At 38.6% G+C, this 25,420-nt stretch overlaps 2 protein-coding genes across 7 annotated transcripts; both read left to right on the top strand.

Moving 5' to 3' along the window:
• Positions 1-5,977: 5,977 nt before the first annotated feature.
• On the top strand, positions 5,978-8,644 carry LOC147558601 (aluminum-activated malate transporter 2-like). Its single transcript, XM_086660332.1, has 5 exons — positions 5,978-6,343; positions 6,576-6,716; positions 6,805-7,217; positions 7,672-7,818; positions 7,953-8,644. The coding sequence occupies exons 1-5, from the start codon at positions 6,040-6,042 to the stop codon at positions 8,493-8,495; spliced, it is 1,548 nt and encodes a 515-aa protein (XP_086516458.1). The 5' UTR covers positions 5,978-6,039; the 3' UTR covers positions 8,496-8,644.
• An 8,638-nt stretch (positions 8,645-17,282) lies between these two features.
• On the top strand, positions 17,283-24,930 carry HDA08 (histone deacetylase 8). Of its 6 annotated transcripts, none has more exons than XM_086660328.1 (6): positions 17,283-17,336; positions 17,467-17,871; positions 18,135-18,715; positions 19,643-19,952; positions 23,851-24,206; positions 24,299-24,930. In XM_086660328.1, the coding sequence occupies exons 2-6, from the start codon at positions 17,589-17,591 to the stop codon at positions 24,701-24,703; spliced, it is 1,935 nt and encodes a 644-aa protein (XP_086516454.1). In that variant the 5' UTR covers positions 17,283-17,336; positions 17,467-17,588; the 3' UTR covers positions 24,704-24,930. The 6 variants fall into 6 exon arrangements, with proteins under 6 accessions (XP_086516454.1, XP_086516452.1, XP_086516455.1 ...); XM_086660326.1 differs by having other exon boundaries at positions 23,830-24,206; XM_086660329.1 differs by having other exon boundaries at positions 17,315-17,432; positions 17,475-17,871.
• The last annotated feature ends 490 nt before the right edge of the window (positions 24,931-25,420 follow it).

Raw genomic sequence — 25,420 nt, 5'->3', positions numbered from 1 at the left:
TCTTCTACATAGTTGAGTTGCTATGGAAAGTTCAAATTCAGATTATTTGCCTTCTCTTCACAAGATAAAGGAGACATTTGACAGTCTTGAAGTATTTGTAACCAAATTTAGCGTCTACTTTTAGGTAACAACGAATCAAAATACTACTATCTACAAATCTAGGAAGCACAAGAATCTAAGGACGTATGCCGGTAAAAACGCAAATAACTTGGATACCTTAGTTTATATCGGTTGATGAAATTTTGTTATCACAAAGATGAGGAAATGATTATTCATTGCCCAGATTGAGTGAACTCCTGCAAAGACCAGAACACCAATGATGTAAAATTGACAAGCAGATAACACGTACAAAGTAAATAATGGCAAGTGTACTCAGAGACTTAAACATCATACTAAAGGAAAAATAAACTCCATAGGGAGTAGCATAGTACTTTGTATAATATGTGGTATTGTTGCGCCTGCTTCCTACTTTGTCGTACCAAAACTCTGGAATCAGGCCCCATACCACTGCAGAGGAGAGCAAGATTACCAATAATAGTTATGTTTAGTGTGATATAGGCTTTACTAGTTCGTCAATAACATAAGGATTTTAAAGTAAACTTTCTTAACAAATAAATACAAGTACATAAACGCAATCTGTATACAACCCCAATATTTGGTGTCAAAGACTGAATTTTCTGAACCTACAAGTGCAGATCATTGCGTTAGCGTAGATGCTAAAAAATGGAGAACGTTGAGCAGAATGAAAAAGAATAAACCTCAAAGCATGACTTATCAACGTTACTCGTATTTGTATATGTCAAGCAAGGAGATGGAACCTGAAAATGAAAGCTAGATATGAAAGAAAAAGATAAAAAACCATTTGTGACAATGTGTTACCTCAAAATAAGATCTGAACGGAACATCATGTGCCTGTTGAACAATCTCGAATACCTAAGGAATAAGAACAAAAAAGTTGAATAAAACATATTCTGAAATGGGTAAGGAGTACATTGTTAAAACTGATATCGGAATATAGATTGTGAACATAATTAAACTTACATCAAACATAATCCAAACCCTGATGTAAAATGCTAATAAAACCTCTAAATAAGATCAAACGAGGCGTTGATAACGCACCTGATAAAGCTCGGAGCCCCTGCAAAATAGATAAACTGAGGCTGAACTCTCGGAAGCTAAAAGAAGAAGAGAACCCCTAGGGTTCCGAATGAGCGAAGTAGCGGAAGAAACTCAAAACCCTAGTGGAGATTAAAGTTAACCCATGGTACTCTTTGCTCACTTCACTTTGTTTGCTCGACTCCTCCTTGCTGTTATAAAATAAAGAAGGAACATAAGAAATTTTAGATACCATTGACTTGAAAACCCTTACCAGCAATATTTAAGCAAGTAAGATAAAAAAAATCGGACTTTACGAAGAAGTGATGAAGTAAAGATGAGAGAGCGAGAGAGACCAAACCCCCTGCTCCTTGCTAGTGTGGTGTCTTGTAGAAGTCACCCTAATAAAAATCCCTAAAAATCAAGAGAATAATCTTGAATTTAAATTAAAGCTATTCATTGAACTAAAAGGGGATTTCTAAGAGAATAAATTCAAGTTATTCATTGAATTTAAGATCTAATCTATTTATTATAAAACCCTAGTTGCCCTGCAGAAATTCTTGAGAGAGATAGTTCAAACTCACCAGAATCGGCAGAAAAAACTCACGAGAAATCCTTGCTCTCACTCCTCCTTGCTGGTGTGGTGGGATCGATTCCTCCTTGCAGTTGTTCTTTCTCTCTCTCGCTTTCTCTCCCTCTCTGCAAAAACGAACGGGAAAGAGAGGGAACAGTTCCTGATTTTAGAAATTAGGGCTTAAAGATGTTATAACGGCCAGAAAATAGAAAGGCCGTTACAACTACACGATATTGTAACGGCTCGGTCTCCGTTATAACACAAAGTCCCAGGGTTGTACTGTTACAACTTTTTTATAACGGCGTTATTTTACAAAAGCCGTTACAATAACAAAAATGTACGCGCCAACTTCCGCGCCAACTCAATTGGATTTTTTATAACGGCTACCTAAGGGAGGAGCCGTTATATATAAGCCAATTTTTATAACGGCAAACTAATAGCCGTTACAAATAGGCGTTACAAAAGGGCCGGATTTTTGTAGTGAATTTAGTAAAACATATAGCTGGGAGAGTAAATACAACAAAAAATATATGATAGTTAGTAGTTTAAATTTACATATAGGGAACCTTCTTTCATAACTATTTTTTCATATTATTTTTTCATATTAAATTAGAAATAACATGTGCATGAAATAGAGTTATTTTAGAAATCTTGGAGAAACAAAAATATAGACGATCTCTATTTTGCCCCATAGAAAAGAGAATCTCAATTGAAACTACAAACAAAAATTTTTAGATTTTTTCTCGAGTATCCAATTGGAATGTTGTTACTTTTTTTTGGTGAAGAGAGTGGTGTTACTTAATATAATGAGTTTTTCTTGAGTTTCATGTAGAAAAAAAAATCTCACTTGATAGTTGACTCCATTGAATTAATTAAAAAGAATTCTTCAGTTATCTCCATTATTATAGATGTTATTACTTACAAAAATGATGGTATGCCCGACTAGTCTCCCAGTTGAATCCCGACCGGGTGACGTGATCGGGCCAAATTTAGAGAGAAAAAATGAAAAACTCTCTTCTATCTCTAAATCTGGACCGTCCACGTCACCTCGTCAGGATTCAGCCGAGAATTGACCGGACATACCATCACTGTTGTATTACTTTTTTTATTTGTTAAGATACCGTTGTATTACTTGATAATGAGTTCTCCAGAAATTCCGAAGACATTGGCCTAAGGCTACTTGATTTCTTCAATTCTTTGTAGTTTTGTTTGATTGTTGCTCCTTTGGGTTGCAATGCTTGTAAGTGATCTTGGTTTTGTTTCGTTGAAGGGGGCCCTTAAATCTCGCTTACCATTGCAAAAAGAAAAAGAGTTCTCGAGAAATTTAAACTACTCCATTGATAAATTTTGTCAAAATTTTTAATCTGTTTGAGAATACCTATTTTTGTATTATTATATTATAAACTTTTTTCCACATTTTTTTGAACTTCCTCTAGCCCCACCAATTATTTGATATATGTACATTTCTCTATTATAAAGTCTACTTATAATTATAAGTCACATTTTCCAGAAGCTTTTTAATTGAACAACCCAACACATGGTATACTTCAACAAAAAAAAATCCAACACATGGTAGCTAGATCTGTATAGTCTTGGGGGAGCTCTCAATGAATAAATCAAACATTTTCGAGATACGAATCATAAAAAATATAAAGTATTAAATACTAAATTAAGGAATTTTTGTTCTTATTCTACATGAATCAAAAGATATCTATATGAACAGACGAAAGCTTAATCCAAATGAGTCAGATCATTGTCAAGCTCAACAGTCAATGCAGATCTGCCTGGTAGCACTCAGACGATTCGGCAGTATAATATTGAACTCAGTCACGTTGCATATGTGGAATTGTCGTTGAAATAGGTCAAAATCAATAGATCTAAGTCAATGTAGAGTAACCAAATAGACTCACCTGATTCCTCCGCGTTTGGTGAATTATTGTATTGCAGGTAGGGGTGTCAACGGGTCGGTTCCGGTTCGGGTATTTAACTATCCAGAACCGGAACCTATAAATCGTAACGGTTTCGGTTCTTGACGGTTCCGGTACCGGTACCTCAATCAAAGGATCCAGAACCGGAACCTTTAAAATTCTCGGGTACCCATCGGGTATCGGGTACCCATTGGGTATTCACAAAAGTATATCAAATATTTCTTAAAGTAGAAGAATTTGCATGAATCTAGTGAAAAGAAATATCATAAACGACATAGATCCTTAAATAAGAAAATATCTCGGGTACAATAGTTGATGAGTATAAGAGATTAGAGATTAGGGGAATCAAGAAAGAAGAAATGAACCTTTATGTTATATTAACTCGCTCACTTTTGTGTTTTATAAATTAGTTTTCAACCAAGGAAAAGAGGATTTGAGAAATTTCATAACTTGGTGAGTTGGTAACTTGGTGAGAAAAACCCTGACGTACAAGAATACTATATAATCTAGGGTATTTTTTCGTATTATCTCGGGTACCCATTACCCGTCGGGTACCCGACGGATATACCCGATAAGGACCCGCCTCTTAGTCGGGTCCTTTCGGGTATACCCATTTAAGACCCGATTTCCTTAATGGATCTAAAACCTATACCCAGTACCTACCCATTAAGACTCGGGGTCGGTTCGGTTCTCGGGTAAAAGGGTACCCATTGCCACCCCTAATTGCAGGATTTGGCATGTGCACAATAGAATGTTGTGTTGTAGGTAATGTTTGTTTTCTTTTAACTTATCTGAATGGTCCAATTGGTGTTTCTCTTTTTTTGCTGTTGAAAAAGCTCCCTACATTATCATTCACCCAATGTTGGATTTCAATGTTGGATTTAAATATGAAATTATCTTCATAATTATGCAATCGGACTCAGACGATAACCGGGTTACTTTGGGGTTGTTTCGGGCTCGGGAGGAGCCCAAGTCGATCGTTGGCCGAACTCTCGATACAGTGAGTAGCTCGGTGAACTCGGTCGAGTGAGTCTTAGCCAACTACACGAGTCAGTCGTTGAGTCGGTTTCTATGATACTACACGAGTCAGTAGCTTGGTGTACTTAGAGTTTTTCAAGTTGAGTCTTGCATTGCAGATGTTCTTACGGTTTTAATCGTAACATGTAAAGTGTCTTGGACGAGATTTTTTTTTTTTTTTTTTGTTGGACGAGATTAGATTAGAACTTTGTTGAAGAAAAAGATACTCCTACATAATTTCTTTTAATAATTTAGAGCATTGTTAAAATATTTGTTTACTATATATTGTGTACGTTTAAAGCTTTTTTTTTGTTCTAAATCAATTGTTAATAAGTTGAGGGGGCCTAGACATAATATTCTTGATTATTAGATTACTGTTTTGCCATATAGAATCGTGTGACATTCTTTTGAATCTAACGTTTTTTTTTGTGGCGTGGAACACGTGTGACATTTAAACCTATTACATGTGGACGCAAATATGATACCATACATGTTAAATTTGTTGTCACCCAACTCAATTCAATTGACAAGGAGTAGGAAAGACCTAGAAATTATAATTTTACTTATTACATCACCCTTTCCCATATAAAACTATTCTAACACTTCACTAAGAAAATCTATCTTACCTAATAACAATTGGTAGTTAAAGAATAAGAATATTTTAATTCTTATTGGAGGTGGTTTAGAAGAGCTTTATTAGTGGTTACAGTGTTGGCTTACTCATTAAAAAAATGTTTTCTCAAAGTGCATTACATTTTCGATTTCCCAAGCTCATATTTTATTGATAACTTGTCCTAACTATCAAAATGAAATGGAACTCTTGAAAAGAGTAGGGTATGATGCAAAAACATATTAATCTTAAGATTCTGAACTTGCGTAATGGCAACGTAAACAAAAATAATAACGTGTCGATAAAGACTTCTATCTATTTCGATGAGAAAAATAAATATACCGATAAGTCAAAAGAAAGGTCAAGATATCACTAATCAAACTAAGGCCCACAAAACCACAATTGTCATTTTGTCATTCCAGCCCAAGCCCACCCAATATACCAACCAAACCTAACCTAACCCAACCATGGTCACTGTCCCAACTGGCACATGAAAACAAACAAGGCTAAGTGAAAGACAGTACATCTTTTCTACTTTCAAATATTCACTTTACAGGTGACCCATTAATTTGTCCCATATTTGGAACATAGAGAAAGAAACTCTCTATCCCCATTGGCTTGTTTTCATACATCTCATTTCAAGAACAAAATTTAATGGTATATATTAATTAAAGTATAGTTTCTCTTTCCTTGTACTTTCCTACCCACTTTCACTTCTATATATATCTTCACAGACATCAGTCTCCCAATCCCATTACATATATTTTCTTCACTTCCCATCTCTCTCTCTCTCTCTCTCTGGAGCTCTTATTACAATGGATATTGATCATGAGTCAGTGATGAACAGAGAGAATAACAATAATGATGGGTTGTTCAAACGTGTGTGGTGGTGGCTTGTGGCTTTGCCTGGTAGATTCATTGACAAGATAGTAGAAATTACAAGAAAGACAATAAAGTTAGGGAAAGATGATCCAAGAAGGGTAATTCATTCACTCAAAGTAGGATTCACACTCTCTCTTGTTACTCTTCTATATTACTTTAAACCTATCTATGGTGGTCTTGGTTCCTCTACTATGTGGGCTATCTTAACTGTCGTGGTCGTCTTCGAATTTAGTGTAGGTAAGTTTGATCAACCATCTTCGTAAATACTAATACCAGGTTTAGCTTTGATTCTGACGTAGCAACAAGATATATATCAGTAAAAAATTCTTCCGAACAATACTAGAAATTAAAAACCGAAAGTGTTCGCTTTAATTATTAATCTTATTTGTTTAATGAAGTTCATAGAATCTTGTTTCATTCTTAAACAAAATGGAGTTGTTGCTTCAATAATGTTTGTTCCTTTTTGTAGGAGCCACCCTTGGAAAAGGGTTTAATAGAGCAGCAGCAACATTATTAGCCGGTGCGTTAGGGCTTGGTGCTCATCACTTGGCTATTTTAGCTGGGGATAAAGGACATCCTGTGATTCTTTGGTTCTTTGTCTTCCTTTTAGGTATAAATCTTTAGTTTTTGTGTTACCCTGCTTCATTTTCTTTGTATAAGCTAAGGGCTTATTTTTTCTTGCATTTTTTTTGTTGCAGCGACCACTGCTTCGTTCTCTCGGTTCTTTCCAGGCATCAAAGCACGATATGATTACGGGGTGTTGATATTTATACTAACATTTAGTTTAGTATCAGTATCGGGATATCGAGTAGACAAAATCATAGAGTTAGCTCATCAAAGAGTATCAACAATTATAATAGGTTGCATCTCATGTGTGCTAATATCTATATTTGTATTCCCTGTATGGGCTGGTCAAGATCTACACAAACATATTGCCAACAACATTGAAAAACTTTCAAAGTTTCTACAAGGATTCGGAGAAGAATATTTTGGGAAAGAGATAGTGGAAAATGAGAGTCAGAGTAATGATGTGGTTTCTGGCACCAGAGATGAATCATTTCTTCATGCATATAGAGCTGTTCTTAATTCTAAGGCAGCTGAAGAATCATTGGTGAGTACAATCTCGAAAAGTATTTATTCGATAAATTTGGATCTAGAAGAAACATGGGTTGTTGTTCATCTAGTTTAACAACGATCCGGTAGTTCCACTAAAGACACTACTTCGAGTCCTACCCGAAAATATTTAGTAAATTTATTTAGTCATATGACATTGTTTATACCACATATTCAAATCACAAACACGTGGTATAGAACAATGAAAATATTATTTTACCTCGTTTTTACTCGGTTACTGAATTAGGGTGAATTTCCGTACCATTATAGAAAAAACATCCCATTTGTGGCAAATGATTTTTAATATCTTTTTGCTACTAGCATCATTTCTAGGGTTAATAAATTACAATATTTTGCATGTGCAAACTGGCAAGGCCCATTCTTTTAGTAAAATGATTTTTAATCGAGACGAAAAATATAAATTTCTAATTAAGTAATATATATGTTTGCAGGCCAATTTTGCGAGATGGGAACCACCTCATGGCAGCTTTAGGTTTGGTCATCCATGGAAACATTATCTCAAAGTTGGAACACTTACTAGGCAATGCGCCTACCGATTGGAAGCTCTTAACAACTGCATCACCTCGCCACAAATTCAAGTACGTTTCATAATAAACCCTAACTTATTTGTATTCGCTAGTCTAGTATGAGTTCTATGTGAACAAACAATTCCTAACTTATATGATGGAAATAGCGAGAGAAATAACTAAATGCGATCTTACTTTTACTGCAGGCACCATCCGAATTCAAGAAGATAATTCGAGAAGCATGTATGGAGATTAGCATCGAATGTGGAATGGCATTGCATGGACTTTCGACATCGATCACTAACATGACATACCCAAGCACAGTTTTAACACACATCACCAACTCGAAAACGGCTGCCCACAACTTAAAAACAGCCCTAAGAACCGTTACTTTAGAAAACAGTAACATCTTAGAAGACGTTATACCAGCTGCTACAGTTACATCTCTTCTAATCGAAACTATAGCTTTCATAGAAAATATCGCTGAATCTGTTAATGAGCTTGCCTGCTTAGCTAAATTTGAAGGTTATGATCTTGCACCCCTAAACTCGCCCGAGAAACCAAAACGACGATTACTTCGTAGAGAAAACATAAAACCACAACGGGAAAGATCATTCGGGCCACAGTTACTCCGACGAGGAACGATAAAACAAAATCAAGCTGATATCGATGCAACCGATGCTTTAATTACAGTTTCTATGTTGGCTACAGCTATGGGTGAAAGTGAAAGTTTAGATGATCTTGTTTGAGTTAAAGATATGTTACTAAAATTTGTTACACTACAAATGATCAAAGAAGATTATGTAGAATTTTATGAAGGTGTGAACTTTTGTGAGTGGTGTAATCAAGTCCAAAAGAAAATATAACTTTTTGTGATTGAGGGATTCTGAACTGAAAATTAGTTGTCTGTAAGATGAGAGGTTCTAGCTATTTTTGGTTATGAGATTCTCTTTTCTATGTGGGACTATCTGTGCACAAAATTTATACTAGTTGTTTATAATGTTCCATATTGGAGATAGTTATATGGTTTTTTCCATGGTTCCTCATAACCCAAACTAATATACGAAAACGGTTATAACGATCTTTTTTAAATACAGTAAAATTTCGAACATTGGTTTCTTAAACTGACACACATGTTCACCAAGCTAAAATGAACTTTACAGTTATAACGCAGTGGCTGAGCATAAAGAAATGAATATATGTATAGTCTAAACTTCATATAATAACATGGAATAATGGTATTAGCACATGAAAGGCTTTGAATCAAGGTTATTGTTTATCAACGTTATTCGCAGACCAAGAAAATCTACTTTTTAAGAAAGACAAAGTACATTTATTTGTCTAGTCTAAACAGTTATAGTTATCGACTAAAGTACGAAATCTCTTAGTAAAACAAAAAAAATGAACGGAGTGAATATTAAAAATATCGTTCACCTACTCTAATTATATATTACTGGAGTCGTCGTGGAACCTAACCGCGGTAAAGGCTTCCCTTTCCCTTCATTGATAGCAACGTTCATGCACTAATAGTCACACACAACCATTGAAGAAGAACATTTCCAAACGGTCAAGACCTTCCGTCAAAGACAAAACTAAGTAATAATTTTGTCACGCTTTTACCAAATTTCAACATTCCGTGCCAAAATTGCAAAAAGTTGACATAAATGTGTAGTGATAAGTATTCTTATTGGCAACATTTGTATCATTCGCAACACTTTTAGTACATCAAAAATAGTTTCGCCTTTATATTGTGAATCAATTTACTTACACTTAACATACATCAAGAAATTCTTGAAGCAAAATTATCAGGAAACCCAAATTCATCAAATGGGTAATCTGTAATCTAGTTTATTTAGTACCTTAATATAATATTTTCCATTATTCTGGGGATTAATCACAATCATAATTACTGAAAAAAAAACATATTAACAAGAAAATAAACCCAACCACCACTTCTGCAACTAAAAGAGGTATACTCCATTTCTTTGATGGAGATCTCCTCTGTTTCTTCTTCTTCTTTTCTGATTTGAAATCAATATCGCTTAATACCCAGTCATCTTCTTATCTTTTTTCTGCAATTGATCAAAAGACAAGATTAAACTATAATAAATCTTGTTCAATTAACCAAATTGTCTATTGAAACTTGAGTTGAATGTAATAAAAGAATAAAAGAAGTAATCTTTTATAGAATTGGTACCTGAATTGGTATATGAGTTTTGGGTGTTGACTGAGAATCAAGAATACAAGAACATAATGCTTGGACCCTTAGAATCAAGAGCCATTAAGGCATGAAGCAGTGGGCTACTGATGCTAAAGTAGTAGTTGGAATGATGGTTAGAATTATGGTTGTTAGGATGACTTCTATCCGGAACGACCATAATTGTAACTACTACTTTAGCACCAGTAACCCACAACTTCACTTTCAGTGACGCCATCACCATTGAAGACTATAGGTTCCATATTTATGGTGGTGGTATTGTTATTGACGGCAGGGGGAACTATGTGTAGACTAACCCAGACCATAGTCTGAGTATGATCTTATAAGGTCCGCACCACGGTATTGATAGCTATAGGAGGTAGTCTGCCAAGAAAAAATTCTACCTAACGCACTTGAGGGAAGGGGTTCAAATCCCCTCCTTAGCTTCTTTTATGTATTTTTGTGCTGAGGTTTTGATAAAGAATAATCTTGTTTTGGCCCTCAATTTATAACAAAGTCCTGATTTTACCCTCATTACTTAACCAACTGCCGTTTTGGTACTCAATTGTGTCTAGACTTTCTTTTCGCCTCCCATTATTTTTGTATTTCCTCTCTTCTCTTTTCCTTTTTTGTCTTTCTTTTTCTATTTTTTTATCTATTATCACTTCAACCTCCACCATAGGCATCTCCCCCACTTCTTAGCGAAGTTATCGTGGTATGTCTAACATATTTCGTTTCAATTACTTGGTAAGACAAAAGAGTTGACGTCATTGATTATTGTGTTTTTGTCACAAATTTAACTTCAAATTTTTTTTCGCTTCTCAAACTTTGGGTATGTCTAACGGTAGAAAGTATAAAATTTTAGGTTTATTTCCCGATTGGCCCCCAAAAGTATGACCAGCTTCCCGCGTGGCCCCCCTAAAGTACCAAAAATGCCAAGATGGCCCCTTAATCTACCTTTCCGTCCACAAACTGTTACCGTCTGTTTTTCGCTTCCCATTTTGCCCTTACATTTTTCCCAGTCAAATCGTCTTTTTCTTTCCTATAAAAGACGTTTTCCTCTTTGTTCTTCCCAAACACAAGCATTCAACACAAAATGTTCAAATACTTATCTTCCTCATCTTCATCAGGAATAAGTTCTTCATCATCAAGAGGTTCTTCCTCTTCTTCGTCAAAGCCGAACCCATCAGTCGATAAGCTAGTTCTTGGTGGATCTGTTGTGATGGTAATCCAAGGGTTCACATTCCCTCCAATATTTTGAGCCAAAATCTGACACTCCTCAATGCAGTTGGCCAAAATCTTCTAAAATTAAGTGAAAAGTCACATTTTAAATTTTCAAGAGATATGCCCCTGAAACCCCAAGAGATGTGTCCCTGATGAAAGTATCTATTTGATTCTTATATAATAACAAAAATAATAATCAGATTCGGAAATAATTGACTAAGGATTTTGGATGAGATTGGACTTGATATTTTCCAATATATTGTATATACTATTTCTTACTTTATGTATTTTCTTTCCTCTCTTATGTATATCTGTCTATGTCAATTATATATTTATGTAAACTGTTAACAATCTAAATATACAAGGGAAATTCATGGTTTTCCTCACACAAAACTTATTCATATTCTTTTACGGTATCCAGAGTCTCTAACGAGTTCGATCCTTGTTGATTTTTTTTCCGGTTATCACCAACCGAGATCGCTATTATATTGTCCGGTTCTTCTTTACCGAGGTCTTCTTCTTCTTTTTTGGAGCTATTTTTCTTTATCCGATTCATATCAAGGTTAATATATTCACAAGGTTTTATTATTGAGTTTGTTCGCTATGGAATCTTTACCAGATTCTTCTATTTCAAGTGCTATTTTATCTCCCTCGACACCAGCTGTATGATCAACTTAAAACTTGATTCAGAAATTTTTTTTTTTGCTATGGTGTCCTCAGGTTTTATCTTTATTGGAAAGTCAACGTCTAGTTCATCATCTTGATAATACGGTCTCTCCACCTGAACCGACACTTGTTTTCCCTACAGGTTCGTTAACTGTTAATCCTCTCTATGAATCTTGGTTAACTACAGATCGCCTTGTTTTTTCGATCATCTATAGCTCTCTCTACAAAGAGGCAATGACAAATATTATAGGCTTAACCCGAGCGACTGATGTCTGGGCTCAGCTCAATCAAGCCTATGCTAGTCCGTGCATCACGCACTCTCTTTAGCTCAAAGAACAAATTCAATTTATTAAACTAGGTAATGCATCTATATCAGATTATGCTCGTAACTATAGGTTTCATGTGAAACTTTAGCCACCACGGGAATCATATTTCTGAAGCTGAGAAAGTATACTGGTTCTTGAAACGTCTCGGTCTGGATTATGAAACTTTAGCCGGATCCATTCTCTCTAAACCACCTCTTCCGACTTTTAAAGATGTTTTACCTATGCTTCAGGCTCAAGAGGGTGTTATTAAATCCTTTCGGGTTGTTCCTCCTATTACTGAAGGTGCTTATGTCTCTACCCACCATTCAGGTCATCGCCAATATCAGTCTCCACAATGTTCCTCTCGGTATGATCGTTCCTCTCGGTATGATCGTTCCTCTCGGTATGATCGTTCCTCTCGGTCTCCCCCTCCCCATGATAAACAACCTTCTCGGTCAACACCGACGTTTAATTTGTTTGTCAATGGTGTAAGAAGCATGCCCATTCTGTCGATCGATGCTTCTTGCTTACTGGTCGACCACCACGATGTCAACAAAGAGACTCTCTTCTTCGTCGTGATCATTATTCACCACGACGACCGCACCGTGAACCCTCTCCTCATCGGACCCGTGACTCATCTCGTCGTCGCCCTCATGACTGTCTCTATCACCTCGCCGAGAAAGCGATGTTGTTGATGATGAATCTATTCAAGTTGCTGTCGATTCTCTTCAATCTATCGTCATCACTAATCCGCCTGATCCGTCTTGGTACGTCGATAGTGGTGCCTCCAGTCATATGACGCTAGGTTCCGTAACTTTTCTCACTTAACTCCATATTCTGGTTCCAATAAAGTTTACATCGGTGATGATTCGCCTCTCACCATTCGACATAAAGGTCCCCTTTTTCTTCTCACACCTCATGGTGCCCTCACCTTACCTGACTCATTCATGTCCCTTCTGTTACTAAAAATTTATTATCTGTAGGCAAACTTGTCGATGATCTTCATTGTTTTGTTCTATTTTCAAAACATGATTTTGTTATTTTGCAGGAGAAAGGAGGGATTCTGGGCACCGACAGTAGGCAGGGAAATTTGTTTATCTTGGATGAAGCTCACTCACTTTTTAGTTCTACTTAAGTCTCCGTCAAAGCACCACTTGCTATATGGAAAGTCGGCTTAGTCACGTGTCTTCTAGGGTATTAGATATTTTAATTAAGGATAATTTAATTTAGTCTGTCTCCAAAAATTCTATGTCTTCTACTTGCATTTCTTGTAATATGAGTAAAAGTCATAGACTTCTATTTACTTTGAATAATAAACGAGCTTCTTCTCCACTTTCTCTTGTGCACATTGATTTATGGGGTCCTTACCCTATTCTTAATTCTCATGGTTTTAAATTTTATGTGCTTTTTGTTGATGTTTACCGCCGATTTTTTTGGTTTTATCCACTTTGTGCTAAATCTGATTTTTTTTTTCAAGTCTTTGTGAAATTTAAATCTCTAGTAGAAAATCAATTTGACTATAAAATTAAAACTCTTCAACTAGATGGAGGAGGAGAATTTCAGAATACCCAACTTTTAATTCTTTTAAACGCAAATGGCATTGACAGACGTATTTCTTGCCCTTATACACCTGCTCGAAATGCTTGTGTAGAGCGTCAACAACGTCATGTAACTGAAACCGGACCGAGTCTTTCATTTCATGGTGGGTTACCTGCTATTTATTGGGTTGAAGCTTTTCAAACAACAAATTTTCTCATTAATCAAATGCCTACGGTAGTGCTCCAGGATGCTTTTCCCTTCTCCACTCTATACGGTATGGCCACCTTCCTATTCCATGTTGCGTTCGTTTGGATGTCTATGTTTCCCTTATTTGCGACCTTACGCTTCTAACAAACTTTCACCTCGTAGCTTTCCATGTGTGTTTATCGGTTACAGTCAATTTCATAAGGGTTTCAAATGCTTAGATCCTACAAAACCAAGAAGGTATTTATCTCTCGCTTTATTATCTTTGATGAAACTATTTACCCGTTTAAATCGTCCAATTTTGTGTCTTTATCTGCTGATCTAGTTAGCTTTCTTGACACTCGTCCCTTAATGTTTGTCTCGTCTTCCCCCACTACCCCTAGCACTGAAGCCAATTCCATTTCCAATCTGGTGGACGATTCTGCCTCCAAGGCACCTTTAGTTACCACAATTCGTCTAGATGATACCCCTGTCAGTCCATTAGTGACCTCTGTTCTTGCACCGACTGGGGAGGTGCCATCAGTCTCGACTATTTGACAAGTATCGGATACTCGCTCTTTGACAAGTATTACTTCGGTTCTCATGCGTTCTCTGACGGATTTGATTACGGGAGGGGTTGCTCCGACGGTTTCATAGATTCCATCTCGGAGTGTGGTCCTCAAGGTTACAGGTTGATGGACTCAATCATGCGTGATGCTATACTAGTTGACACGACTCCCTCTTCGGTATATTCTCGGTACCCAATTTATCCCCGTGATTCTGATACTTTTGGTTCTTCTGGTTCCAGCTTTTATGTTACCTTGTCTACTATCACGGAATCACGGAGATATCATATGGCTAGTAAATCAATACATTGGCAACGTGCTATGGGAGTAGAAATGGAAGCTTTTATGAAACAATGTACTTGGTCTTTGGTGCCTCCTGACCCCTCTATAAACATCATTGGTTCTATTGGGTTTTTCGCACCAAACTCAAACCTGACGGCACTATTGACAGGTATAATGCCCGTTTGGTTGCTTAAGGTTTTACCCAGAAACCTAGACTTGATTTTGATGAGACTTTCAGCCCTGTGGTCAAACCTACGACTATTTAGATAATTTTATCTATCGCGGTTTCTCGTGGATGGTCCATTCTTTAGTTAGATGTGAAGAATGCCTCTCTTCATAGGGATCTGGCCGAGGAGGTTTACATGGCCCAACCTTATGGCTTTGTTGATACTTCCTATCCATCGTATGTTTTTTGTCTTCACAAGGCTCTTTATGGTTTACAACAGGCTCCTCGGGCATAGTATGACAGGTTCAGCTCTTACCTACTCTGTATTGGTTTTCGTGTTAGTAAGTCTGATACGTCTCTTTTTATTCGTACGACTCCAGTGGGTATAATTTATTTGTTGCTTTATGTTGATGATATTATACTCCCGGTAACTGATTCTTCAACTATTGATACTATTATTTCTCAACTGTCTACTGAGTTTGATATGAAGAATATGGGAACTCTACATTATTTTTTGGGTATTGAAGTAACTTCTAATAAGGATGGTCTTTTACTTACTCAAACTATTTTTTGGGTGTCAAACCAGCTTCTACCCCTATGACTACAGGCATTCAGTTGTCAGGACATGGTGTTGTTTTTTCGGATCCTACTCTATATTGTAAGGTGGTCGGTTCTCTTCAGTATCTTATGTTGACCTGTCCAGATTTGGCTGATGCGGCCAATGTGGCGTGTTAGTTTATGCATGCTCCCACAATTGACCACTTTCAGGCTGTTAAACGCATTTTGCGTAATGTTAAGGGGACGATTCACATGGGTTTACAGTTCTTTGCGGACTCTCCCTCTAATTTTCTCCATGCTTACTTTGATGCTGATTGGGCATTGCCCGGACACACGTCGTTCTACATTTGGGTTATCCATTTTTCTTGGTCGAAATCTTCTCACCTGGAGTGCTCGTAAGCAACGTACGGTTTCTCGTTCTAGCACCAAAGTTGAATATCGGACCCTTGCCTCCACTACTGCTGACTTAACTTGGATTGGTTACATTCTTCAGGAATTGGGTATCGTCTATCTATTCCTATTCGTATATATTATGACAATAAAAGTGTCGTCCTCATGACTGCCAACCCGGTGTTTCATGGTCGTTCTAAGCACATTGCTTGGATACCACTTTATTCGAGAAAAGGTGGCAGTCGGATCAGTGAAGTTTCAGCTTGTCCCATCTCATGATCAGTTTGCTGATATTTTAATAAAAAGTTTATCTTGTTTCCAGTTCTTGGAGCTTTGTCCCAAATTGAACCTTTGCGTCTCCCCAAAGCTCAATTTACGAGAGGGTAATAACGGTAATAATAATCAGATTCGTGAAATAATTGACTAAGGATTTTAGATGAGATTACACTTGAAATTTTCCAATATATTCCAATATATTGTATATACTATTTCTTACTTTATGTATTTTCTTTCCTCTCTTATGTATATCTATCTATGTCAATTACATATTTATGTAAACTGTTAACACTATAATATTCAAGGGAGGTTCATGGTTTTCCTCACACAAAACCTATTCATGTTCTTTCCTTATATATATGACCAAATTCATCTCAAAAAGTTATTTTAAGTCTATCTGTTCCACTCTTCTGAATTCAGTAATTCCAAGTGTGTTTGGATAAAATTGTAATTTAAAAATATTCTAGTTTGTCTAGAATTTTTGAAAAAAGAAGCATTCTAGTGAAGTCGGAAGCGTTTTAGTGTCTATAATATCAAGTTAAAGCAATTAAGGATGTCCTTTTAATGTGTTACAAAATTCGACTCAATGTCTATCGAATTCAACACCAATGTTTTTAAGTTGAAATTGGAGTTGAATTCGGTAGACTGGAGCTGAAATTTGTAACAAAGTTTGGTCCGAGTTCACCGATCTGAGTCGTATTCAATAGTTTTTTAGGTCTTTAGAATCAGTGGACTTGAGCCGATTTTATAACCAAATCGGCTCGACTCTACCGATTTTAAGTTCAACAAAATGTAGAGAACCTATTTTGAAAGGGGGCGCTTTTGACCATTTTTCTGAGATCTAGGGGATGTCAATAACACTTAAAAGAGGCGCCTTCGAAACTTCACGACCAGAAAGTGTACGCCCCATTAGAACTAAGAATCCAGTTTCTACTTTGTGGCAACAACTGTGAATCAACTATTCCAAGCGAAGTTTTCTTACTTACATAGTTACATGGACCGAATACCAACTACTTATGGCTTTCTCAATTTTTTGCTCTTTGTAGAAGTTAATGCCAATCCAAACCAAAAACAATAAAAATATCTGTTTGGTGACCCCTGTGGCCCTGTGTGACTTCCCTTCCTACCTGGTGAATAAGACAAAGAGCCATTTTGGTCTTTTTTGTAAAGTGAAAAGATCACAAAACTCCTAGTCTTACTAGGAGAGAGTCACCAAGGGAGTCTCTCAAGAGCTACTTGTACCACTAATGAATCAAAACAACCGACACATTTGGAGCTTTAACACCTAATCTATGGATTCTTATTTACACCTAAGTCAAGGAGCCTAGCTAGCAGTCTAGCAATTTCAACAAAAAAAGAAGAAGCTAGCAGTCTAGCACAGTTCTTTCTACATGTGATATGCTCATAAGAAGTCAGAATAGAGCTCCAGTTACTTCAAGTTAAAAGTGGCAAGCATAAAACCCTAGATTTTTTTTATTTCTAACTAATCTATGGATTCTTCTTCATCTTCTTCTCCTTCTACTTCGTCTTCACCCACTAAACTCATCCATGTCTTCTGGCACGAAGGCATGCTCAACCATGACACTGGAACTGGTGTCTTCGATACCTTGATGGATCCAGGCTTCCTTGAAATCCTTGAAAAACATCCAGAAAATTCAGATAGGGTAAAAAATATGGTTTCAATCCTTAAAAAAGGCCCAATTTCTCCTTACATCTCTTGGCATTCAGGAAGATTAGCTCTTATCCCTGAATTACTCTCCTTCCACACTCCAGGTAAATTTTTATTCTATAATTTCACTTCAATCAACTTGAACAATCCATTTCCTTAACCTGAAAATATGTAACTAGTTCATATCAATTGTACCCTAGCTAGTTGTTAAATTTAAGGTATAGAAAGAAAGTATGCATCTTAGTTAATTTGTTTATCTTTCAAAGATTTGGGCTGGTACAATTTCATTTGCTGATTAAGGGGATTTGGGCTTAATGTTGAATTTCATTTCATTTACCCTAAGATTGTTTGTTGAATTGGATCACAGAGTACATTAATGAACTTATTGAAGCTGATAAAGCTGGTGGAAAGAAACTTTGTGCTGGAACTATCTTAAACCCTGGCTCATGGGATGCTTCTCTTCTTGCTGCTGGTACTACCCTAAAAGCCATGAAACACATATTAGATGGAAATGGAAAGATTGCTTACGCGTTAGTTAGGCCTCCTGGTCATCATGCCCAGCCAACTAGAGCTGATGGGTATTGCTTCCTTAATAATGCTGGTTTGGCTATAAATTTGGCTTTGGATTCTGGCTGTGAAAGGGTTGTAGTTATCGATATTGATGTTCATTATGGTAATGGAACAGCGGAAGGATATTATCGTTCGGATAATGTTCTTACTATTTCCCTTCATATGAATCATGGTTCTTGGGGTTCATCTCATCCACAAGATGGATCTATTGATGAACTTGGTGAAGGAAGAGGGATTGGGTTTAATTTGAATATACCTTTGCCGAATGGGACAGGTGATCGAGGTTACATGTATGCGATGAATGAATTGGTTGCTCCAGCTGTTGAAAAGTTTGAGCCTTCTATGATGGTTTTGGTTGTTGGGCAAGATTCTAGTGCTGTAAGTTTATCTTTTTTTCGCCGTTGTTACTATAATTGAAGTTTATGTGAACCAATAGTTGAAGGAGAAAACTTGTAGTTCTTTCTAGTGAAAAAAGGTCTAATCTGTTCACGGAGATAGAGAAGGAAGCTTCCTTCATGTATATGCCACCATGTTACTTGTACATAGAAGTATCGAACCTTATGTAGTGATAGTGGAAAATACTAGGCAACTAAGGTAGTGTGCCATTAACCCGCCTTCACTGACGTACGCATAAGTTCATGTCAAATTCTTCATATAATTATGGTCATTTCACGCATACATATTATATGGCATGTTTTAAAATTTGGTAGATGTGTACGCCTCAAGGCAATTTGGTCTGTTTTCATCTTGAGGCATACACATCTATATTCAAAGACATAAACTAGAAGCTTGTTAGACACCTAGGTCTTTATATTATTGTAGGCTTGTAGCATAGTGAAAAGACTATATTACGTTATCTTCCATTTAAATATGTATCACTTTTTTCTTCTAGAAGAATTAGTATACGCCTTCATTCATCGAAGTGTATGCCTCAAGGCAGCATCTTGCTTTTTGGAGCAAACTGCCTTGAGGCGGAAAAACGTTTTCTCAAACTTAGACAAATAATTACAAATTCCCTTATTATTGGAAACAAAAAGAGAAAAGACAAAGAGCTTTAACAAACGAAGAGTTAGGAACCCAGAAACATTAATAATTTCAAACATCCAAGTTCTCATTTACATGGGGAGCTTTCTGATTCAAGTTTCCATTTTGTTTGTGATTTTATGGGGCTAAAATTTGTAGTTACTCAACTCGAGTATGAAAAACTTTTATGTGTATATTTTATATTTGTATCCATGTTATTTGCATTAATGATGACGAAGGAAGGCTGCATTATCTGAAATAAACTCTGAATCCTCTTTTCAGTTCGATCCAAATGGAAGGCAATGTTTGACAATGGAGGGTTATCGAGAAATTGGACGAGTAGTGCGAAGATTGGCTGATAAGTATAGCAACGGAAGAATACTAATTGTCCAAGAAGGTGGATATCATATAACTTATTCAGCTTACTGTCTTCATGCTACATTGGAAGGTACTCTCGGTCTTCCTGTTTCTCTGTTATCTGATCCTGTTGCTTATTATCCTGAAGACGAGGCATTGACGATCAAAGTTGTTGATTCCATCAAGGAATACTGGAAAAGCTCTGCTACATTATTTAATCAAGAGAAGTTAAGAGGTTAGATACTTAATCTCTTTCAGCTAGCTTGAGTTGAATGTGAACTTACATTAGTATATCTTGAAAATCAGAAAGAAGTTCTTTTTTGGTGTATAATTATCAATAGTATCACTCTTTGCCCTCTATTACTTTTAGGCTTAATTCCGTTTTTGCCCCCAATTTGTGACCAACTCGCCGTTTTGGCCCCAGAAGTGCCCACAGTTCGATTTGGCCCCCCCAAGGACCAAAATGGAATTATTTCTTTAAAAAAAAGCTAAAAACTTAATATCTTGTCGTCCCCCCTTTTTTCACTCTCTTCTTTTTCATTTGTCTCTCTCTTCTTTTTCAAATAAAGCTTCCATTTCATACTTTTTTTTTGAGAAATCAACTACGATCTGCGTTAGTCATTACAAGGCATTAATACATCATCAAGATGTAAGAAGCACGATAACCGCCTAAGTTAAACCAATAGTTAAAGGGGCCTAAAGCCCAACAAACATACTAAAGAACCTAAAGCCCAACAAACTTATTATTATTTATACCTTTAATAACCAAATTCAATAACCTTGGATTGCACATCTTCTGGTAATCGAATTTGGGACGTCAAGGATTTTGGAGTTTATGTCAACATTGTTCATCACTTGGACAACCAGGTGTGTGGACGGGTGTAAAGTCACACGGTTAGAGGGATCGTTAGGTGGGCAAACGTCGGGCAGGATGGTGTCGGCCAAGGACCCTCCGACGGTCAAGTCATTAACTTAGTTCGATAAAATAAAGTAAATAGATCGAAGATAGAGTTACTAATGACGTTAGTGTCGTTGTAACGTCGGGGTGGCACGACTCGTAGAGTAGCCAGAGCTCGGTTCGACGGAATGATGAGTTGTGGTAGCTTCTGGACTACTTGATCAGCAGAGTGGGCTTCTAGTTATGGAAGAGTAGGATTCTGCTTGCGGAATGGTAGATCTCTGCTTACAGAAGGGTAGATTCCTGCTTACAGAAGGGTAGACTAACGAGGTATGAGAGAAACGAGGACCTCTAGCAAGTTATGATGTGGTTTCGTGGATGTTTCTAGCCGGAACCTTTGCTTTAGACTAGCTTAGATCAGGGGTTCCTCGGAGTAGGTGATTCGTAGCCGGAGTTTAGTAGAGGATGAATAAAACGATCAGAATAAAGTTTCTAGAGCGCTTGGTGATTTTTAGTCAGAATCCGAACCCCTTCCAAGAGTGAGGATTCCCCTATTTATAGAGTGTAGAGGATAGTAACCGCTCTTGGGGCGCAGGTTTGTTAGATCCGCAATAGTAGGATCGCACTAGACTGCCTCCGTAGTCGTTGATCTCTTGAGAGGGAAGGGTAGCCTTACGATACCCGTTGCCCTAGCCTGTTCGTTGGCAGTAGAAATGGTCCACTACTTCTTTAAAGTAGCGCAAGACTCGGTTTTCTACCATGACTCCAACGTGTAGCAGAATGCTAGGATTGGACTGACTCAATCTCTAACAACTTGGCCACGTGTACGCAAAACTAGCTGGAGTGTGGGTGGATCGTCATGGCAGCCATATCTTGGCATGCCAAGAGCTTGGGCTTGTGTAAGCCTGCTTAGATTTTCTGGGCTTGCGAGGCGTGTTGGGATTTCGGTGGGCTTCCTTGCTAGACCATAGAGGCTACTGAAGGCACTCCTCTCATGTTACACGAGGGTGGGCGCATAAGGAAGGCCCGATGCTATTTTTTGCTAATACAGTTTGTCCCCCACTCCCTGAGTTAGTGAGTGGCTGACTTAGGGAGTAGTTATAGCTGGAACCATTGGAATCGCGTCCAGAGGCTTTGTATCGTTGTTTCGTTTTCCCGTGTGGCACGCCGAAGCGTTTTGACATGAGTCGGATGGAGCGGTACCATAACTGGTGGGTAGCGAGTCAAGGAGACTCGTAATTTAGAGAGAGAGAGACGGATGCCAGAGCGTTGGCCACGTTCGGGACGTGGCAAGTCGGGAGGGAGATCGCCCGGTCGACCGGGCTGAAGAGGAACGGCTCGCCGGGCTAGGACGCGTGGGCAGGAGCGTCCTGCCCTTCTGGATGCGCAGGGCAGGAGCGTCTTGCCCTGCTGGGACGCGCAGGACAGTCGCGTCCTGCCCTGTCCCAGGCAGTCTCCCCCTTATATTTTTTTTTATCATACATATATATATATGTACATACATATACGTATATGTGTATTATGTACGTAAATTTATCAGAGTTACCTGAAGTTCTGCTCCCGAATTCTTGGCTCAAATCGACGAATAAGTTGATTCGGCAGCGCCACAACCGACGGTGTTCATCCGACCTTGATTTTTGGCTTGGTCACGGGTAAGATTGTTCTGCCAAGTTTTGCTTCCTCCGGTGGTTGCTTGCCCATAATATTTTTGAAGGTTGAAGGCGAGCTGTGTGGCGATGAAATGTGTCGGACGACGTGATCCGCTTAAGTCACTTTGGGACTCATGTATAAGGGGATGAGGGGTCTTGGACCCTTGTCATTTGAGTGTGCTTGTTAGAGTGGCCTTTGGAGAGGATTTTTTGGAGAAGAAAGCTTAGAGAGAGAAACTTGAAGATCTTGAGGTAATCTTCGAATTTTTCTTCGGTGGTCTTCGCGTTCTTCGTATGTTGGCAAAAATACTTATATTTCGATCTTTCCCAACAACAATTGTAGCATTTTTTCCACATTTTGATCTTATGGTAGTGTGGGGTTCCACCAAATTATGTTTCTTGCTTGCCATGTTAGTATAGTGAACTTGACATATGCATGCTAGAAAATGTGTAACGACGGGGTAGAATCATGCTAGGCTTGTAGTAGCCATGTAAGCTAGGGTAGAGATTTCTTACCATAACTATGTGGGCTAGGGTAGCTATATGCTTGCCTTGTTTTACTCTTGTAGTAGGCGTAGGATTCAGCCAAATTATGTTCTCTGCATGCCATGTTATTGTAGTGAACTTAACATATCCATGGCAGAAAATGTGTAGTGGCGGGGTAGAATCACGCTAGGCAGAAAATGTGTAACAACAGGGTAAAATCATGTTAGGTTTGTAGTTGCCATGTTAGCTAGGGTGGGACCTTCTACCGCAACCGCGAGGGCTAGGCTAGATCCTTGGTAGGAGTACCTTATTCTTACTCAGACGTGTGCTCCGTAGGATGGACGAACGGGTAGACGACTCTTCTAGTGGGTACGCTGGGGCTTCAACACAAGACGAAGTTAGTTCGCGTATTCCTGTTGGGCGGCCTGTGGTGTTGATAAACCCTCCATCTACTATTACCGACACTTGTTTGAAGAAAATCAGGAAGAAATACAAGATACCTAAAGATGTGAAGCTTAGAGCACCTAGGTCGTCTGAATTGGTAGACGGTGATATACCAGGTTGGGTTTGCCCTATACGAGCATAGCTTCGAAAGTGGTTTCCGGCTCCCAATCCCTACCTGGGTGTATGACATTGTTGGACGGTTCGAGATTCACCCATCCCAGTTGATGCCCAATGCTTGAAGGGTTCTGTTATATCTCGACCAGTTGGCTGGGTCGGGTAAGATATTGCATGGAGAGGATGTATCTGCATTCGACCTCCTGAAACTTGATAAGGGTCGGTATCAGTTTCGCATCTGAGATGGTAGGACCCATGTGATGACAGGCTTGCCTACCAGCGAGAGGCGATGGTACGAATGATACTTCTTTGCAAAGGGCCCCAGCTTGTTTGATGGGCGTGATGTGTCGTGGATGCCTCTGGGATGGAGACTTGCTAGTGAGTGGTGTTTATTGTTTGCTCGTTGGTGTTCCGTGAGTTTTGTCGTTTCCTGCCTTACATAGGTGTTTTTAAAGCGGTATGGGCTTACTTTCCTTGCATTTCGTTGTTTCGTTTTCTTGCCTTTGGTGTTTTTAAAGCAGTATGGGCTTACTTTCCTTCAGAGGACGTTATGCCGAAGAAGAGATATCGTATGTCCGAGGTTGCTGTTGCTAGAGGAGCAGCTGTCGCAGGTACGGCAGTGTCGCCTCCTCATCCTCTACATATCCGTCTCAGGCCTTCTGTCGCTTCTTCCCCTTCTGTTGCAAGTGTTGAGCCGCTGCCTATGACCGCGGCTCCCTCGACGGGTAGCAGTAACATTGTGGTGCATTTTGAGGTGCCTTCATCATCGTCAGTGCTTCGCGATCCTTCTTTCGTGCCACAGGTTGTCCCTCACTTGCTCATGGAGAAGGACAGGCCAAGCTTTACGGAGATGGGGTATGGCGGGACCATGGACTGGTCTATGACCCAGGCTTATCGGGTTTGTATTCCTTCTTTCTTACTTAGGTGTGTTCAGCATTCCTCGTATTGATTTGTTATCTAACGTTGTGTTTTTATGTGCTTCCGTTGCAGGCTTTGTCTGGCATGGGTCATGCTAGAGATCTTCAAGACCAACAAATTGTCGAGTGGAAGCAAAAATACTACGCAGAACATCTCCTCGTTGAGGAGAAATCTCGCCTTGCTGATGAGCAGACTCGTCTTGCCGAGGAGCGAGGTCGTCTTGCTGAAGAGTTCAAAGGCAAGTTGAAGGTGAAAATAGACGAGTTCGATGAAGCGGTTGAAGATCACGGGGTGCGGGTGCAGATACATGCAAGGGGCACGCTTATGCGGGAGTATATGGCGGGGAGGCATCTTACCGAGTGGGACACGGCTGGCACGATTGCGCTTCTTGACCAACAGGAGGCAGAGGATAAGGCGATTGAAGAGGCAGAGAAGGCTCAAGCTAGGGCTAGAGCGTCGGGTAGCCGTGCCCGTTGAGTTGTGCTACCATTGGGCTAGCTTCTTTTACCGAGCGGTAGTTAGATTTACTTTCTTTTATTCGCCCATGGGGCTATGTCAGGACTACTATTGGTTTGCGTTAACCTTATCGTTTGGAAGACTGTAGTATCCTTGGTTGCCCATGGGGCATGTTAGACTTTTTTTATGAGATTGTGTCGAACAATGTTATGTTTTGCTTTAACCATGCTTTAACTACACTTTATTGATGTCTTGTGAATGACTGATCATTGGGTACAGAAAACCAATACAAAATGTAACAGGTATTGATGTATTAGGACAAAGAGTGGTGCGCTAGGGCAGCCCAGGGCTACTTGGTGTTTGTGATTTCTGGTTTCCCGTTGTTTTGTGGGGGTCAGGAGAGGCATACATCAGGGTAGCAGGATTCATCTGCTGCGCACACTCTTTTAGTCTTTGCTGGAGCGTGTTGAATTAATGTTGTGCCCTCCACTTTGCTTTGTATCGCTCCGACCCGGGCAGGGGTGTGTATGCTAACAAGGAGGAGGCGTTGTGTTGGCATGAAGTGGCAAATTGTCTGTGTGAACTGTCTTGTCGTCTATCGTCCCCCCAGCCTAAGTGTAGAGTTAGTTTGCTCTGGACTTAGGTTATCATTCTCGTTGGCATTGTAGGATGGGAGAAGGTTGTCTTTTTCCAGCTTGTCCAAATTCGCCATTAGATTGTCGACCGTGTACACTGAAA

This window comes from Eschscholzia californica, unplaced genomic scaffold (genome assembly GCF_041429995.1).
Source record: "Eschscholzia californica isolate CP2 unplaced genomic scaffold, dmEscCali1.0.p SCAF_2, whole genome shotgun sequence".
Classification (NCBI taxonomy): domain Eukaryota; kingdom Viridiplantae; phylum Streptophyta; class Magnoliopsida; order Ranunculales; family Papaveraceae; genus Eschscholzia; species Eschscholzia californica.
Note: the sequence above shows the minus strand (reverse complement) of the source record. Positions and strands in the feature narration are given on the sequence as shown.

Bases quoted from the DNA above. Each gene is read 5' to 3' on its own strand.
- LOC147558601 (XM_086660332.1), top strand. From the start codon at position 6,040: ATGGATATTGATCATGAGTCAGTGATGAACAGAGAGAATAACAATAAT. The intron at 6,717-6,804 runs GTATAAATCTTT...TTTTTGTTGCAG, and splicing joins GTTCTTTGTCTTCCTTTTAG to CGACCACTGCTTCGTTCTCT. The intron at 7,819-7,952 runs GTACGTTTCATA...CTTTTACTGCAG, and splicing joins TCACCTCGCCACAAATTCAA to GCACCATCCGAATTCAAGAA.
- HDA08 (XM_086660326.1), top strand. From the start codon at position 17,589: ATGGATTCTTCTTCATCTTCTTCTCCTTCTACTTCGTCTTCACCCACT. The intron at 17,872-18,134 runs GTAAATTTTTAT...ATTGGATCACAG, and splicing joins ACTCTCCTTCCACACTCCAG to AGTACATTAATGAACTTATT. The intron at 24,207-24,298 runs GTTTGTATTCCT...CTTCCGTTGCAG, and splicing joins CTATGACCCAGGCTTATCGG to GCTTTGTCTGGCATGGGTCA.